At 51.6% G+C, this 17,635-nt stretch overlaps 2 protein-coding genes across 3 annotated transcripts in view; one reads left to right on the top strand and one right to left on the bottom strand.

Moving 5' to 3' along the window:
• Nucleotides 1-9,941, top strand: part of SZT2 (SZT2 subunit of KICSTOR complex) — a 50,218-nt gene extending 40,277 nt beyond the window's left edge. For both annotated transcript variants that reach the window (XM_019751075.3, XM_019751076.3), the window contains 14 exons: nucleotides 141-408; nucleotides 495-574; nucleotides 660-785; nucleotides 912-1,111; nucleotides 2,951-3,041; nucleotides 3,277-3,357; nucleotides 3,437-3,511; nucleotides 5,810-6,023; nucleotides 6,393-6,546; nucleotides 6,688-6,810; nucleotides 6,916-7,321; nucleotides 7,450-7,566; nucleotides 8,889-8,957; nucleotides 9,060-9,941. In XM_019751075.3, coding sequence (XP_019606634.3) covers nucleotides 141-408; nucleotides 495-574; nucleotides 660-785; nucleotides 912-1,111; nucleotides 2,951-3,041; nucleotides 3,277-3,357; nucleotides 3,437-3,511; nucleotides 5,810-6,023; nucleotides 6,393-6,546; nucleotides 6,688-6,810; nucleotides 6,916-7,321; nucleotides 7,450-7,566; nucleotides 8,889-8,957; nucleotides 9,060-9,203 — 2,148 coding nt within the window. In that variant the 3' untranslated portion in view covers nucleotides 9,204-9,941. The remainder of the gene's footprint in view (nucleotides 1-140; nucleotides 409-494; nucleotides 575-659; nucleotides 786-911; nucleotides 1,112-2,950; nucleotides 3,042-3,276; nucleotides 3,358-3,436; nucleotides 3,512-5,809; nucleotides 6,024-6,392; nucleotides 6,547-6,687; nucleotides 6,811-6,915; nucleotides 7,322-7,449; nucleotides 7,567-8,888; nucleotides 8,958-9,059) is intronic.
• HYI (hydroxypyruvate isomerase (putative)) lies at nucleotides 9,933-12,652 on the bottom strand. Its single transcript, XM_019751086.3, has 8 exons — nucleotides 12,386-12,652; nucleotides 12,197-12,308; nucleotides 11,073-11,187; nucleotides 10,783-10,861; nucleotides 10,644-10,693; nucleotides 10,472-10,541; nucleotides 10,199-10,333; nucleotides 9,933-10,092 (listed from the first exon to the last, which is right to left on the bottom strand). The coding sequence occupies exons 1-8, from the start codon at nucleotides 12,582-12,584 to the stop codon at nucleotides 10,019-10,021; spliced, it is 834 nt and encodes a 277-aa protein (XP_019606645.1). The 5' UTR covers nucleotides 12,585-12,652; the 3' UTR covers nucleotides 9,933-10,018.
• Between the last annotated feature and the right edge of the window lie 4,983 nt (nucleotides 12,653-17,635).

Raw genomic sequence — 17,635 nt, forward strand, 5'->3', positions numbered from 1 at the left:
AGTACCAGCCCTGAAGCAGGGCAGAGGGGACAGACTGAGGGCAGAGGTAGTGGGGAGGGAGAGTCTAAGAGGAGGCCATGGGGTGGGACAGGTCTGAGGGCAAAGGCCATGAACCCATTGTGAGGCTCCATCTCTCTCAGGAGCCAAACCCATTTCTGCTGCCAACCATGGAAGCAGAGACCCTCATCCGGAGTGCCAGCCCCCCTCTGAGCCGTGACCAAGGCCGGTTGAGTGGGTCTTCTCGGGGTGGGGGTCCCCTTCCCCTGGACACCTTCCCCTTCGATGAGGCCCTGAGGGATATCACAGCTGCCCGTCCCAGCTCCTCACTCGGCCCTGTGCCCAGACCTCCTGATCCCGTCACCTACCATGGACAGCAGTTCCTGGAGATCAAGATGACAGAGCGCCGAGGTGAGGACACTGGGCCGGACAGTGGGCAGGGGCAATCTGTGAGTCTGGGAGGTCGTGGGGGCCACTGCTAATGCCTCTAACCCCAGAGCTGGAGCGCCAGATGAAGATGGAGAACCTGTTTGTGACCTGGCAGCAGCGTTCCACCCCAGCCAGCATGCCCATCAGTGTGAGTGGCCCAAACCTGCACCCTCCAGGAGCGTCCTGGGACCCTTCCCTGATCAGCACTAGTGTTCACTGCCCCATTTCCCCAGGCTGGGGAGCTGGAGACCCTGAAGCAGTCATCCCGCCTGGTGCATTACTGTGCAACAGCCCTGCTCTTCGATCCAGCTGCCTGGCTGCATGGGCCCCCGGAGACCTGTGGGCCACCTGAGGGGCAGGTGAGGCTCAGGACTCCTGGATATCTCCCCTGGGGCTTCCTCTTACCCCACAGTGACCTCAGTTCCTCCACCCCCAATAGGGTGGTTGACAGTGGGTAGAGCCTGCCTTATTCTCCACTCCCACAGCGGCGCCATCGCCCTGAGTCAGGGTCTGGGAGCCGGGAGGCCCCCGCAAGCTGTGAGTCGTTGGATGTGCCTCCGCCGGGCGCCCGTGAGGAGCCCTGGCTGAAGGAGCTGAGCCTGGCTTTCCTGCAGCAGTACGTGCAGTACCTGCAGAGCATGGGCTTTGCGCTGGTGCCACTGCGGCCCCCCTCGCCCGCCCGCAGGTGAGGCCCCACTGCCCTTCCTGTGTTAACATGGGTCCCACGTGGACAGCTCAGGCCTTGGGCATGTTCATCCCACTAGGCCAGCACACACGTGAGGATCTTACACACTTCCGTGCAGCCCTCACGCACATCTCGTGGAACTCTCAGATCTGTGTCCATTCTCACAGAGCTTGTGCCCACATACGTCTTACATCCATAGTCCACACACGTGGATCTGGTACACGCACCCAAGCTTCTGGACCTGGCTCTTAACCATTGCTGTCCTGATCACCCCACTGACCCCACTGACCCCTCCTGAGATTTGACATGGTTCCTGGCCCAGGAAATCCTTTCCTCGCCGAGGTTAGGTGTCTTTCTCGCCAAGGACGCCTGCACTGGGCCTACTTGCATCATTGTCCTCTGGCCTCTTGGTCATGTTCACTCACTGGCCAGTAGTGACAGGTCTGAGTCTTGGAAAGTAGGCAGCCCCTCTGTCACCACCTTCCATCTCCCCAGAGCTCAGTGACAAGTCCACAACCACCTTTTCCTCCTGTATCAAATCTCAAATTCTCAGTTGTGTGGCCCTGCTCTACACTCTTCTCAAATATGAGCCTCCAGATTCTGTGTTCCCAGCCTCTTCCCAATGCCTGATGGGAAAGGATCTGTTCACGTTACACAGAGTTCCTTTCATGTCTCTGGATTTGTGAGTTTATTTTCTCTCTATTTTTAGTTTGATGCCTTTTCAAGCTAGTAAATGTAATTCTACTTCCTTACTCAAGACACCACCTTGGCCCAGAAAGCCAATTCTGATTCCTTAGTGTTTTCATGGCCAGCTCTGCGCCGCCCAGGCCTCCCCCTCTTTTCCAGGCCTCAGGAAGAGAGGACAGGCCTGTGCCTCCAGGACACCCCCGCCACCCCCCCCCCCACCCCCGTCTCTCACCCTGAGGAGCTGCCCCGCTTGCTGCCCGTGGTAGCCAGGTCCCGGCTGTTGGAGCTTTTCTGAGAGACTTTCGTTTGCTTACTTTCCATTCAGTTATGGTCTTCTCAGAAATCTGAATTCCTTTTTAAAACAAAAAACACCTTAGATTAAAACACGTCTCTAGAGCAAAATTTAAAGTCAGGCCTTTCTCTGTCACCAGTCTTTAACCATCACCAATCACTAGGTAGGTCTTATTCCTATTTCACTGAGGAGTAAATGGGACATTTTGTCTCACCAGAGGCTTAGACCCCTCCAGCAAGAGTTCTGACGGGTTCTACCCCCTAAGTGTAACAAGTGGGTCCTGCTGGCCCTTTCTGTTCTGTCCTTGCTCACAGTACCTTCACTGCTTCTCTTCTCCCCTTGCCTTTGAGTTGAGAAATGAACAGGAGGCCTGTGGAATGCGGAGAGTGCCGTTCCCCAGTCAGGAGAGACCTCTTTTCCCTTTCAGAGGAAAGTCCCTCACCAGGGAATCAAGCATGTCCTTGAACTTTCCTAATGAAACCTCAGACATACATGACCCTCTCCCCTCTCACCCTCTCCTGCTGCCCCCCCATAAGCCAACACCTCCACCCCCTCATGGGTGTCCCCCATAGTTTCAGCAGCCTCTCTGGCCCTACCCTCATGCTCTCACTGGTAGAGGCCTGCTCGCCTCCCCACTGAGCACTGCTCCCACGACTCCTTACAGCAGCAGCTGCTGTGTAGAGAGCCCTGCCCCGCAGTCTAGGCCTGGCCTGCAGTGTGGTACCCTGGGCAGGTTCTTGCCCTCTCCAGTCCTGTCTCCTCCAAAACAATTCCACGTGAAACAGACGGTGAGTCTGCTAGCCATGATCCTTCATCCCGCGGGCCTGCCTCATCCTCTTGTCCCTCTTCCTTTCCTGCAGCACCAGCCGGCTGCGGGCCATGGCTATCCTTGGAACAGAGGGTCGGGGCTCCTTCTCCTGCCCTAAAACCAAGACTGATGGGAGCCCCAAGGTAACACGTCATCATGTACCTTCCCCGACAGTGATTCAGTGATGCCCCAGACACCAGTGTCATTAAGCCTGAATTACTTCCCCAGGTCCTGAGGTCAGTGAGCCTGGGTGATGACTGAGGTTGTTGATCCCAGCCTGACACCATTAAAGTCAATGACCCAAAGGACTTTCTTACTGGCCCGAGAGTGGGGAACCCCCAACCCTTGCCTCTGAATCCATCTTTTTCCTTTCTTCAGAGCACTGGCTCTCCAGTCACCACATACCACCTGCAGCGGGCACTGCCCGGGGGCATCATCCTCATGGAGCTGACTTTCCAGGTGAGCAGGAGGGGTACTGAGTGCGGAGAGCCAGTGCCCTGTCACTGCACTCCTGCCCTCATTTTCACCCTCTCTCCAGGGCTGTTACTTCTGTGTCAAACAGTTTGCTCTGGAATGTTCCCGAATCCCCATGGGGCAAGCCGTCAACTCTCAGGTATGTGGAAGGGACAGAGGAATGTGGGCTCTCAGGCATAGTAAGTCCATCCCCAGGGTGCTGTGACCAGTAAAAGCAATGCATAGGCAGTCTGGCCCAGGGGCAATCTGGTGCTGTGGCTGGCTAGGTCAGAGGTCATTCTGGTGACTGGACCGTCCACCAGTTTCACTGTGCAGGTGGTCCAGAGCTGTATTCAGCTATAGCAAGAGGGTAGAAGGCAGCCCACCCATCACAAGTGGCTGGTCTGGCCTGGGGTCATTCTGGTACTGACAGGAGCCTAGCACTGTGGTCCATCCAGAACCATAGAGAGTTAGACAGTGAGCACATCTGGGCATAGCGGGTAATCTGACACATGGGTACGTCGGTGCCATGGGCATTCCTGGCCTAATCGAGAGCTGGAGATAGCCTGGCATTGTCAGTGTAGTCACTAACACTTAGAACGTGGACTAGAGTTCCCACCCACGCGGTGTACCTGTCCCTTAGTCATTATTGATGCCTCTGTACCCCATGAGGGCCAGGCACTCAGGATGCTCAGAATGAGTGAGAGGGTCGAGTGAGGTCAGGGACCTGAATGAAGCCTGCTGTACTTGAGTGAGTGCAGCTCCGTCAGCTTGTCGAACGTGTCATGTGAGGGCCTGTTACCTCTTTGTGCCTCACACCTAGTTTCTGAGAGACCAGGATCTGCCTGGGCCCGGTCTGTCGCCGTCCAGTCCAGACAGCAGACTCCTCTCATATCGGGTCAGCTGGTTGTCTTTGACTTGGGTATGGACACCTAATCCAGTCATCACAGGATAATGTGATCCAGAAAAGCTGGGTGACTAAATGCAGGAACCCACTCGGGCCAGAGTTCAGAAGGGAGCTATGGATAGGCAGGTCCTTTTTCCATGCGTGGCTGTAGCATTTGCGGGAAGGACCCACCCCCCTTATTCTTTTGAGCCTCCTGAAGTCCTTTTGGCTTCTCTTCCCCCTGATCCCCATCCAGCTAGGCTCTCTCTGCTCCTACTTACCTAATCTCTAACCCTACTTAGAATTCTGGATTGCTGTATTATTGCTGTTGTTTATGAAGTGCTTAGTATATACACTAAGTGAAGAGGAGTTTTACTCCTGCTGTACAGATCAGGAAACAGGTGCCTCGCCGATCAGGAATTTGCCTCAGGACACACAGTTAGACGGGGGGCCAGTACTGGCTCTCTGACTCTGAGGCTCATCCTTGGTTACTGCAGGTTATTACCCTGCCTCTAACTTGATGAAGACCTTTACTTCATCTCCATGTTAGATAAGGAAACTGAATCAGAGAGTGACTTACCCAAGGTCATGCGGCTACTCGGACTCCTAGGCTGTTGCTTCTTCTACAGTTTTATTTCCTTTCCTATTAACTCCTAGGCCCAGTGTTCCCCAGGAAATGGTCATGTAGATTCTGCCATTCTGGCACCACAGAGCCAGTTGTTAACACACTTTCAGTAATGGTGATTTTCACCAAGAGACGCATCAGCTCCATCTGTTCCTTCCTTTCTTCCTGCGTCAACGGTTCATTCATCCATTCATTCACAGATCAGTTAGAGGAGGCCCACCCTGGCCTAGCCTTGGCAGGATGTCCCAGATGAAGCTTTATGAATGAGGAGGTAGCCAGGTTTGGGGACCAGGGAGCGCAGCATTCCAGGCAAAGAAACAGCACGTACAAAAGTGTAGAGAGAGTATGTGATGTACGTGGGAAGAGCACGCAGTTTGATGGGAAAATAAAGCTGCAGAGAAGGGAAGGAAGGGGCGGGCGAGGAAAAACTTCCTCATAGTAAATACACATCTGCCTACCCTGACCACCTGTTTAAAACAGTAACTGCTTTACTACTGGATTTTTCCATAACACGACATTCTTGCATGCTCTGTACTTATGTACTGCCTACTGTTTATGGGCCTATCTCCCCACTACTTGGATGTAAGCTCCTTGAGGGAAGGGGTTTATTTCTATGTCCTAGTGTATATCCCTAGCACCTAGAACAGTACCAGGCAGGCACTCAAGGACTTGTCGCATCAGTGACCCTGTGCCAGACTTTAGTGGAATCTGGAATACGGAGTAAAAAGGCCCATCTTCTCAAGGGGTCGGTTTCATGTAAACAGAGTTACGATACAGTATAAAAAAGAGAATATAGTGAGGAGGGGTTCCCAGAGAAGCTCGTCTGGCCGAGGGGAGGCCCGAGCCACAGGGTGAATTCTGAGCTGTCTTTTCTCATGCGAGAGGGAGGGAGATGGGGTGCTGGGCAGCCTGTCCCACCACCTCCTAACGCAGCCTCCCACCTCCAGCTGTCCATGCTGTTCACGGAGGAGTGTGACAAGGTGCGGGACCTGATGCACGTGCATTCGTTCAGCTATGACTTCCACCTGCGCCTCGTGCACCAGCACGTGCTGGGCGCCCACCTGGTGCTGCGGCACGGCTACCACCTCACCACCTTCCTGCGACACTTCCTGGCCCACCACCCTGATGGGCCCCACTTCGGCCGCAATCACATTTACCAAGGTCAGTGCCCAAGGGCAAGCCAGTGAACCTGAAAAAGAACAGGCCACAAGCTGTCTCCAGGCCATGGCCACTGGGACCACTTCCCAGGGCCAGACCTCGTCTCTCCATCCCATGTTGTTAATCACCTCATAGCATTTGGACCCTGTCCCCATGTCTCTGTCTTAACTTCTTCACAGTCTGTTTCATATCAGTTTAGACTTTGTATACCCTGCCTTCTGTCTGTCCTAAGCCACTTTGTCCCATCTCAATGTTCCACAGGACCTCAGGAGCTCCCCAGAAAGGCAGAGCCTTCAGGACTCTTCACCGTTCAACCCCCCCAGATAAGTGTGCCTGTCCCAGGCTCATTGTCTCCTGTAACTTGCCCCTTAGGGACACTGGAGCTCCCCACACCACTCATTGCTGCCCACCAGCTGTACAACTATGTGGCTGACCATGCCAGCTCCTACCACATGAAGCCATTGCGGATGGCCCGGCCAGGGGGCCCAGAACATAATGAATACGCCCTGGTGTCGGCCTGGCACAGGTAAGGTGGACAGGGGACATCTGCACGCACTCTGATGGAACTGTGGTCAGGGCCGTCCTCGCAGTAGGGAGACCCGTGTTTTCTTGGGTGAGGTTGGCTTTATTAGCATCTCAGGGTTGACATCTCATCCCCACCGCACAGCTCGGGCTCCTACCTGGACTCTGAGGGACTTCGTCACCAGGATGACTTTGATGTGTCTCTGCTTGTCTGTCACTGTGCTGCACCCTTTGAAGAACAAGGAGAGGCAGAGCGGCATGTTCTACGGTCAGCAGATCCCCCACCTTGAACGTGCCTGTTGCCCCCTGGCCCCTGCCCTTGCCATGTGTCTCCTCCTGCAGCCACCACACTCTTGTCCCCTCCCCACCGCAGGCTGCAGTTTTTCGTGGTGCTTACCAGCCAACGAGAGCTCTTCCCCAGACTCACGGCTGACCTGCGCCGGTTCCGGAAGCCGCCCAGACTGCCCCCGGAGCCAGAGGCTCCTGGGAGCTCAGCTGGTAGCCCTAGGGAGGCCTCGGGGATTGGTCTGGCCCCTGGACCAGCTCCTCTGTTCCCCCCACTGGCTGCAGAGGTGGGCGTGGCCCGGGCGCGGCTGGCTCAACTGGTACGGCTAGCGGGAGGTCACTGCCGCCGGGACACCCTGTGGAAGCGCCTCTTCTTACTGGAGCCACCAGGGCCTGATCGGCTGCGGCTTGGGGGGCGCCTTGCCCTGGCTGAGCTGGAAGAGCTCCTAGAAGCAGTCCATGCCAAGTCCATTGGGGACATCGACCCCCAGCTGGTAAGGCTGTGGGTTCCAAGAGGGGCTGGGATGTTGTGAGGAATTCCATGGGCAGCCAGGGTGAAGGGTGCAAGGGTCTCAGAAGTAGCTGTGGGACAGCAGATCCAGGCCTGTCGACTGTCCCCCAGGACTGCTTCCTGTCTATGACCGTCTCCTGGTATCAGAGTTTGATCAAGGTTCTCCTAAGCCGCTTTCCTCAGAGCTGTCGCCATTTCCAGAGCCCAGATTTGGGAACTCAGTACCTGGTAAGTCCCCTGACCCTCCTCAGAAAGGGTAGACTCAGCAGAAATCCTCATCAGAGAGTGACAGGTGTCCCCTCAAGGAGCGCCAGCCTGACCAAACAAGCTCTGCTCTGGAGAGGCCTAGATGGGATGGGACTGCAGATACACATAAAACCCTGTGAGCCCTGAGCATCGAGCCACGCATGTGATTCCCTGAGGACAACCCAGAGCTCTGCCTTCAGCGGCTTTGGCTAGAGACCCTGAGGGCCAAGCTCTGGAACCTCATCTATGGTTTGTCTTGGAGGCTGCAGCCCCAGAAAGGACCTCTTGGGCTTTCAAGCCTCGTTACCCAAAGTGTGGCCCTCACACCAGCAGCATCGAAATGCACTCTCAGGCCCCACTCCAGACCCACTGACTCAGAGCCTGCCTTTTAGCCAGATCCCCAGCTGACTGGTGTACACATTCGTAGTTGAAAGCACTGTTCAGGACAGGTAGAGAGAAAACTATGGGGGTGGGCCCACACGTGGGGATTAAGAGACTAGAGAAATGGGCCCAGTGAGAGTAGTGGTCCAGGAAAGGAGACATTCAAGAGAAGGCTTCAAAAGAAATAGTTGTCCTGCAGCCTAGTGCTTGTGGGGAAGATTAGTTTCAAGGTGTTCAGATGGGTTGTCCAGACAAGCTGAGGTTCTTTAGGGTAAGGCTGCAGTAGTGTGGACTGCTGTGAGCAGATGGGGCCTCCAGGAGGTGGTGGGAATGCTGAAGCACGTGTGGGCTTGGCAAGGGTGATAAGTCTGAGACCATAAAGACCTTCTAGGACCACAATCTAAGTTTATGTGGACATTGGGGATTGGCACTCAGGAGAGAGGTGTAGGCAGCATCTATATGAATAGCTGGGTCACTGCAGCCCTGCCAGTGAAAATCACCCAGGGGATAGATTGCAAAGCTGAGCGTTAGGGACAGACATGAGAGCACGGTCCCAGGGGAGGTCAGAGAGATACAAGATCCAGACAGGAGAGGAAGCAGGAGGGGTCGTGTCGAGGGTGAGAATTCCCTTCATTTGTAGGCTTCAGTGCCAGCTTTGTGCGGGGCCTCTAGATAGATGCCTTCAGGAACCTTCCAGTCGAGCCCCCCAGCTTCATTCTAACGAGGGTAGACAGGCTGCCAGGGAGGATGAGAACTGAGGTTCAATTTGGAGATGAGGTTCTGGGTGACGAGAGCAGGTCAGGTGTGGTGATGGAAGCAGGCCTTCCTCAGACTGGTCCCACTTCCAGGACGCTTCAAGGAGGGTCTTTGCCTCCTTAGGTCACACACACCTCACTCCCATCTCATTTTTGTCTTTTGCGCAGGTTGTGCTGAATCAGAAGTTCACTGACTGTTTTGTTCTTGTGTTTTTGGATTCCCACTTGGGAAAGACGGTAAGAACAGGGTGAGGTGAGGGGCTTTGTATCAGCCTAGTGGGAGGCTGTACCCCAAATGCTCCACCTCTCACCACTGTACCTCGACTGTATTCCCCACAGTCTCTGACAGTGGTTTTCCGAGAGCCCTTCCCAGTACAGCCCCAGGACAGCGAGAGCCCCCCTGCCCAGCTGGTGTCCACCTACCACCACCTTGAGTCCGTCATCAACACAGCCTGTTTCACCCTCTGGACCCGTCTCCTCTGAGGAATGGACTAGTGAATGTGACTGTTCTTCGAATTGTGGACCTCTAAGACTGCCCACTTGAAGCAGACTGACCAGCCTTTCTGTGCCCCAGTGCAAGCCCACACACAGAAGCTTTGTGAATATATCTGGGATGGGGGGGTCTGTAGCCCTAGCCTGGCAGCAGGGGCCGCCCTCCCAAAACACTCACAGCTTCTGATCAACCCAGAGCTCCAAGGGGTGAGGTGAACTCACTGAGGTGCCCATCTCCTCTTAGGACCCTGGACCTTTCCAGAAGGGGACTCCTCCTTCCCACTCACATAATGGAGTCCCAGCAATTCTTCGCACCAGGCGGCAAGCGTTCACCCGAGAGCTCCTGTGTCTGAATCCTGCCTCCAAGTCTTTGATTGCTGTCAGCCACCCGCCTCCCACGTTGAGCCCTCTGGTCTTCATTTCCCACTGGGACATCACTGCTGGACATTGCCACTAAGCTAAGATACCTTGGTTCCAATCCCAGCTCTACCTTTGAAGCACCAGTGACAATGGGCAAATCCCTTTATTCTCAGACCCCTGGTGTCTCATTTATACATGAGGAGGTGGGCTCAAAGCTCTCCCATCTCCATAGCAACACTGACACAAGCTGGAGGACTTGAGCATGAGCTGTGTCCCTTCTCAACAGAAGGGAAGTGACCCAGAGAAACTGAAGTGTTAGACACTGTGTGTCACCCCTCTCCCAATAACATACACATAGGAAAATGTTAAGCAGATTGTCTTTAATTCAAAGACTCGGGATGCTCAACTCACTGTCCCCAAAAAGCACGTGGATGGAGGGCAGGACCTCACTGGCCAGCCTGTGGGTGGCCCCGCCTATCCCAGTAGGAGCGTAGCCAACTCAAGCCCTCCACTGTGTCTCCTGAGGGGAGAGGGAGGCAGCGGCATCTCAACCCATGAGGAAGCAAACAGCCCTTGTCCGATACCTGCCCCTCCAATGCTCCCTTCGCCCAGGGCCCACTCCTCACCTTGAGGCTGGTACTCGCAGCCTACGAAGCCTTTGTAGCCTTCATCTTCCAGCAGTTGGAATAGATAGGGGAAGTTCAGCTCTCCAGGGCTGCCAGGATCCCCCCGGCCTGGCACCTGTGCCACCTGCACATGCCCTGGGGACAGATATGGGCAGATGTGGGGCCCAGGCTCCTGCGAAGGCCGGAGGGACAGATGCAGGGGGTTGGAAGAGTGGGAGGACAGAAGCAGCAGCATAGCAGACAAGGAAGGAGCAAAGAAAGGGACCCTCTCACCAACGATGGGCAGGAACTCCCGGATGTTTCCTGTCAGGTTCCCATCCATGATCTGCCAGTGGAATATGTCCTGGGGCAGAGATGACTAGTCAGAGAACCCGCAGGCCCCACCATTCTTCCCAGATTTGGAGAACAAGGGCCCTCTGGGAGGCACTCCCTTTCTTCCACTTACCATTTGTAACTGGAGGTTGGGTCTTCCAACCTTCTGTAAGATGGCTGCCGCTGGGAAGGAAAACAGGAGGGAGCCATGACACTCCAGGAGAGCACAAGAATCAAGGCGACAGGAGGCGGCACCAGGCTAAGGGTCCTACCCTGCTGGGGCGTATCCAGGAAGTACTGGGGGTCAGTGATGCGGGTGTTAATGGGCTCCAGCAGTCCCACGAGGTTCTCCTAGCACCATGTTGGATCCATGAATAGAGCGCTTCTCCCCAGGTTTGTCCCGCACCTTTCAGCCACTGGTCAAGCCCCTCACCATTCCCTCTGACCTGGGCCAGAGGCCAGCCTTGTGCCTCACTGCTCTCCACACTGCAACCCCCCTGCACATGCTCAGACACACTTTCATGTAAGTATGCGTGTCTATGTGTTTTCACTGCCATCTCACCCGAGCCAAAACCTCAGCTGCATGTCTCAGGTTATCCAGAAAAACGGTCTCCATTTCACCCCTGACTGCTGCTCGATCAGCACCGTGGGGTACTCGGCCGGCCATCAGGTGAATCCTGTGGGGAAATGGGGCTGGAGTGGGCCCTGGGGTCCATCACAGAAGCACCTCCTTCCAGCTGTCCTCCGACCATGCCAGCCCCCCACCCCCCAGGTCTCTAGTCCATATCACTTGGCCCTGACGCGCAGGCCCCCGAGCATCCTCAGACACTCGTGTGTCGGCCGAAGGCCAAGCCCTTTCCCACAGCCTTCTGAGACCTCACCTGCCTCACAGACCTGTCCCTCAGTCAGTCCCTCCTGTACTTTCAACCTCTCCTTTCCCGTGGCCTTAGTCCTCAGCCGAGAAACATGCTTGTCTCCTTTCAGAAATTATTTTGATCTTTACCCTTCTCAAGAATTCCATGCTGCTTGTCTCTGCTTCTTATATCTGTCTTAGCTTCTTCCCATCTGATTTCTACACACACACCCCCCCCCCATAATGACCGCTTGTTGCCAGTTCCTTCTCAGCCTATTTGCTCTGCAGGATTTGACATTCAATCAGCCCCACTTTGAGCTTCCATCTTCTGCCATCACCACCTGATCTTTCTCAGCCACAGCCAACCTGGACAAGTTACCTCTACAGTCTCATGATCTCTGACCCTCTTCCTGCCTCTGGCCGCTGCATCTCTGCCTGGAATGCCCCTTACATCAAACAAATGTCCACTCCTTAAAACCCAGTTCAACATCAGTACACCTGTAGGAAGCTTTCGCCGATCCCAGACAGGTACCTGCTCCGCTCCCACAACCACAGTGAATTGACTGGTCCTCAAATGGATCCCTCCACCGTTTATGTTTACTTTGCTATCTCCCTGGTCAGACTAAGCTCCCAGCAGGAGAGGAGCATGAAAGAGTTGCCAACTGATAGTAACATACAACACAAAATACACCAGGACCGCGACTGCAGGGGTGAAGAGCCAATGCGCTCAGACACCTGAGCCTTTCAACACCTGGTGTCTTCTTCTCCCAGACCCCAAACCACGTGCGGCAGGGTCTTGGGTCATAGATGGGGAGGAGGACAGAATGAGATACCTGGGACAGTCCAGAGCCTTGGCGTACAGCACAGCCTGCTCCAGCCCCTGTCGGAAGGCCGCCTGCTTCCCGGGAACGGCCCCCAGCCCATTTTCCCCCTTCTCTCGGTCTCCTGCGGAGAGAATGGACCTCAGCCCCCGGCTAGGGCTCCTGGCTCCCCAGCTCCCCGGCCGGGCCCCCAAGGCGCACCGGGGGGCGTATTGATCAGCACCAGCTGTAGCCCTGCTTCTCGCGCCGCGCGCGCTAGCGCCTCGGGCGTCTCAGCGTAAGGCCAGCCGATTTCAGCGGCCTTGAAGCCCGACTTGCCCGCAGCCCGGAGCCGCGCGGGGAGGCCGGGGAGTTCGGGGAACAGCCACGACACATTGGCCGAGAAGCGCAGCGGAGCCATGGCCCAGTAAGCGCGACGGTGCAGTTCAGAGTCCAAAGCGGCCGGAAGGCGGAAGTGGGCGGGGAGCCGAGGAGGGCGCGTTGGGCGCTTGCGGAGGAGCCGGGCCCAGGTCCCCCGGTTGGGGGCGCGCTAGGGCTGCGAGTCAGGCCAGGAGCTCTCTGCGGCCCTTTTTTGGTTAGAAAAGCAACATGTTGTTAGAACTGTGGACAGTCCAGAAATGTGAAATACAGAGTGCCAAAAAAATGTATACACATTTTAAGAAAGGAAAAAACTATTAAAATTACACTAATGGTAACCACTTTCAGCACCTCTTGTAATTGCAGACATCAAATGGTCACTTGTATTCATCTTTTGTTATCGGTATATATTGAGTATTATGATTTTAATACAGTTTTTTCCTTTCTTAAAATGTGTATACATTTTTTTGGCACCCTCTGTATTTCAAACGAGGAGAAAGGGAAGCTCCGGGAGAAGGAGAGGGCCAAGCGAGGACAGTTTATCCCCGGTGTAAGCAGGAAGAAGGTGGGGAGCCCAGGCACCCTTTTGGCTGAGGTTGGGGTGGCAAGAAAGAGCTGGCCTGCCTCCAAGGCCCAGTTAAAATGAAGGAATTGGGACTTTAACAAATACTTAGTATTTTTATAAAAATAGCATCCATTCATCATGGAACATTTGAAAGCTGTATGACCAAGTAAAGAACATTTAAACCAACAGTTATCACACCACTCACCAGTTAACTTTCCCTTACAGATTAAAAAATAAATGTGCAGGTTTTTTTCTTAGAAAATTCTAATTATACTGTATATGCGGTTTTATGGCCTGCTTTTCATTTCATATTATTTTGTGAGCATTTCCCTGTTCTAAAACATAAAATTCAACTAAGTATATGAGGAACTAATTGGCTTTATTAAAAGATTCATGAGGGCGGCTGGATGGCTGTTGGTTAGAGCAGGAGCTCTGAACAGGGTTGCTGGTTCTATTCCCACATGGGCCCGTGAGCTGCGCCCTCCACAACTAGATTGAAGACCACGAACTGCTGATGAGCTGCTGTGGGCTGCCGATGAGCTGCCGGTAGGGGAGCCAGATGGCTCAGTTGGTTAGAGCACAAGCTCTCAACAGCAAGGTTCCCGGTTCAATCCCCGCATGGGATGGTGGGCTGCACCCCCTGCAACTAAAGATTGAAAACGGCAACTGGACTTGGAGCTGACCTGCGCCCTCCACAACTAGATTAAAGGACAACTACTTGAAGCTGATGGGCCCTGGAGAAATACACTGTTCCCCAATAAAATTTATTTTAAAAACAAAGTTTCATGAATCAGGCAGCATCTCATCTGACAAGCAGAGATACCCGGAGGAGTTTTACAAGATGGAAAGCTTTTATAGAAAAGAGGGTGGGACAAGGAAGTGTTGACTCCAAGAAGAATATACCTGCCAAAAAGGACTCTTCTTAGGTGCTGGGGCTCAAATTCACAAGCAGAGCATGCTGCACTTCCGGGAAATTGCACAGACCCCAATATCAAACCTACGCTATGCTCCTACATGAGTCAACCCTCATAAGAAAGCGCCTAGGATCAAAATTCAACCAATAGAACTGAGATTTTCCCCATCCAATTGGAGCTGTGTAGCTATAGTCTCATTTGCATCTTTACCGACCAATCAGAATGGCTCTATTAGGACTTGCTTTTTGGACCAATCAAATGGTGAGGAATTAGAATCCTCATTTCCATGAGAACGGACCAATCAGGGTCTGGGGGCAGGAACTCTTCTCTGTATAAGGCATCTTCCTGTCTGTTTCCCTGGAGTATGCTTGCAGTTTCCCTTGAAAGTTGCTTTTTACCCTGTTGAGTTGCAGCACCAGAGTTGTAACACCTGAGCTGGCTCAGAGCTGTGCTGTTCCATGATTTTGAACTGTTTTCACTGAATAAAGTCTCTCTTCCCTCACCACGCCCCAAACTGGGGACTCCTGTTGGTGTTGAATTGGTGATGACGACCATCAGTTGACAAAAGTCACTAGCAAAAGAAAAATTAAAGTTCATTGAAAGAAAGAGTTCAGGGTGGCCATGACCTCTCATTGGCTGAGTTGTGGCGTTTCCCACTGGCTGGGCTTGTTGCTGGGCAAGAAGAAAATCTTCCTCCTGCCAGGGTAGTGAAGTAGATACACCTTCCTGTTGGAGATGCAAGGTATGTCTTTTCCTATTTGGAATAATTGACAATGAGTGGTAGGGGGTGAGAGCTTCCTGTACAGGCCTTCCTGACTCCAGTTTTAGCTGAGGTTTCCTTAATTTTTACGCCTGTGTTCTTCAATATTCTTGAAAGTCATTACATTAGCTGCTTATTGTTCCACACCTGGCCGGCCCAGAACTTATCGTACTACTCTGTTGAAGGACATTAGGGTTTTGTCAATGTGTGTGGATGCACAACAAAAACACTTTAATGCACCTCTCAATCCCATTTCTGAATCGGTTTCTTCGGTTCCTTTTGTAGAGATGTCCATTACAGTGTTTGCCTGCCCAAGGTCTGTTACAGTCATGTGCCACATAACGGTGTTTAGTCAATGAGGGACCACATATATGATAGTGGTCCCATAAGATTATAATGGATTATAAACAAGTTAGTTGGTGATGTTGAAAGAAAATGTCAGACCCAACTACAGTGTTGAAGTTAACTGCTAGCTCTTGGTGATATGAGGCGGTTCGGCATGCTGTCCACCCCCACGCACCCTCCTGAAGCTGGGGCCAGAGTTGGCAAGAGAATGAGGGTAGAGGGCTGTGGAGGAAGAGGGGGATTCAGGAGGAGGGGGGTTGGGAGCCCGCCACCACAGCTGCCACCACTGCCACCTACCCACACCCGTCCACACCGCTCCTTGCACGCGGGCGCACACGTGCACAAACTCACTTCCCTTTCCTCCATTTCTCTTTATCTCTCTTTCCTCCTGGTCCGGTCCCATTTCTCACTCCCCTCCCTCACCCCCATTGGGCAGATTCCTAAGGTTGGAATTACATGGTCAAAAAATAGAAACATGTTTAAATTCTTCATGGCTGCACTAAATTGCTTTTCAAAAATGTTGTAAGTTTATACTTCAATAATACATGAGTAGAACTCATCTTGGTCTATTTTCTGTGCTAGCTTTGACAGAAGAAAGATCAAATTGCATCATCAGGAGCACCCAAGCTTTCACTGTTGTCACTGCTGGCCTCCATCCCAAGGCAGGCAAACTCAGACACCTGGGGGCCAGGCTGTCCTCATAGTTTATCCAAGTGCTTGGCATGTCCCATTTCTCTAGCTCCGCCTCTAGTAACAGGCCACCACCAGCTATTACATAGAGATCACGTGATTTCTTGCCTGTTTGCAGCTGGCATTATACTTGGAACTTTGACTTGTCCTAGAGCATGTTTCTTGGATGTCGTCCAATCAGGATGTGATCTTACTAAATTTAACAACTTAATCAATCCCAACTTCAGCGTGTTTACAATCCAATGTTGACCATACAGAGTAACATCTAAGGGAAGTAATTCCTTTAATACTTCACTGTAAATCTCTATGCATATTCTATTTAAGACTTCAAAGTCACCACCATTTGCTGGGGTTTGTACCATGAACAAAATTTGTCCGGCCCCCAATGGTCCACTCCTTCTTTATTTGTATACCCTTTAGGGCAGAAGAATGGTGTATAAACTAGATGTACATGATTCACTTTTCCCCTTAATTCCCTTCCCATACTTTCACTTAATATATCAAAATAAATACAAAAGGAGAACAATGCCCATGAAAATTATTTTCTTTACTCACCATTTGACTGTCTACCTTATGACACTTTGCAACATAGGTGTTACACTAACTTAATACAAATCTTGATTCTTTGCATTTAACTCTTAACCAAAAAATGTGTACAAGTATGACAGTTAAGGTAGCAATAATCTGCAAATAGTTACTCGTATAATGGCTACCACGTGAGTGTGGAGTTCAGAGTCTTATTTGATCACTGGATTGCATTTGCCAATGTGGTAAAAAATAATAATAATAATAACTCACATGTGAAATGCAAATCAAAACCTCAGTGAAATTCCAGATTGGCAAAATTTTTTAACTCAGACAATATCAAATCTAGGATTGGAAACAACTAGAACATTTATTTATTGGTGATAGAAGTGTAAATCACTACAACCACTTTGGAAAACAATATGACATTATCTCTTAAAAGTTGAACATTCATACACCTTTGATCCAGCAGTTCCTTTCCTAGGTGTATTCCCTGGAGAAACTTGCACAAGTGTACCAGGAAAAGGTTCCGCGATGTTCATAGCAGCACTATTCATATAGCAAAAATGTGGAACTAACCCAAATTATATATAGATGAGTTGGAGTATAGCCATACGTTTTATATAAAAGTGAAGAGAAAGTTGGTGGCTCAAATGATAAAATTGAGTTTGCTCTTGTATGAGAGTAATATACAAAGAGCTTAGGTGAAGTTTGGATCAAATTGAAAACATCAGTGTGAACACATCAAATGGATAAATCTCGGAAACATAATCTTGAGTGAAAGAGGCAAATCACAGAGAAATACATACAGTGTGATTCCACTTATATTAAGTCAAAAGCAGGGAAAATCAAACAATATCTTGTGTAAGATGTTTGAAAGATACAAATATCTGTGGTAAAACTATGAAGAAGAGCAAGTGAATGATGATCACAGAATTCAGGGCGATGGTGACCTCTGGAAGGGAAAAGATGGGGGGAATATTGGAAACTTCAAAAGTAATGGTCTTCCCATTTCTCTGACACTAATTGGTGTGGTCATGTATTTTCATTTTATCACTATTCTTTATATCTTACATATATTAACATATATTTTTTATCTGTTACATATTTAATAAAAATTTTTTTAACCCTCTGTATGCATTACCACCACCTGTTATCACATTTTATAACATCCTCATTGTAGTATCATCATAATCTCAAGGATTTTCTACAGACTCAGCTTGTTTGTATTAAACTGTAATTACTTTTTAGATTCAACGCGTTACTGCTCAATGTAGCGGTCTTTTGTTATATTA

This window comes from Rhinolophus sinicus, chromosome 14 (genome assembly GCF_057876585.1).
Source record: "Rhinolophus sinicus isolate RSI-liver-muscle chromosome 14, RSI-T2T, whole genome shotgun sequence".
NCBI classification, from domain to species: Eukaryota; Metazoa; Chordata; class Mammalia; order Chiroptera; family Rhinolophidae; genus Rhinolophus; species Rhinolophus sinicus.

Bases quoted from the DNA above. Each gene is read 5' to 3' on its own strand.
- HYI (XM_019751086.3), bottom strand. From the start codon at position 12,584: ATGGCTCCGCTGCGCTTCTCGGCCAATGTGTCGTGGCTGTTCCCCGAA. The intron at 11,188-12,196 runs GTATCTCATTCT...ATTTCCCCACAG, and splicing joins AAGGCTCTGGACTGTCCCAG to GATTCACCTGATGGCCGGCC. The intron at 10,862-11,072 runs GTGAGATGGCAG...ACATGGTGCTAG, and splicing joins CAGCTGAGGTTTTGGCTCGG to GAGAACCTCGTGGGACTGCT.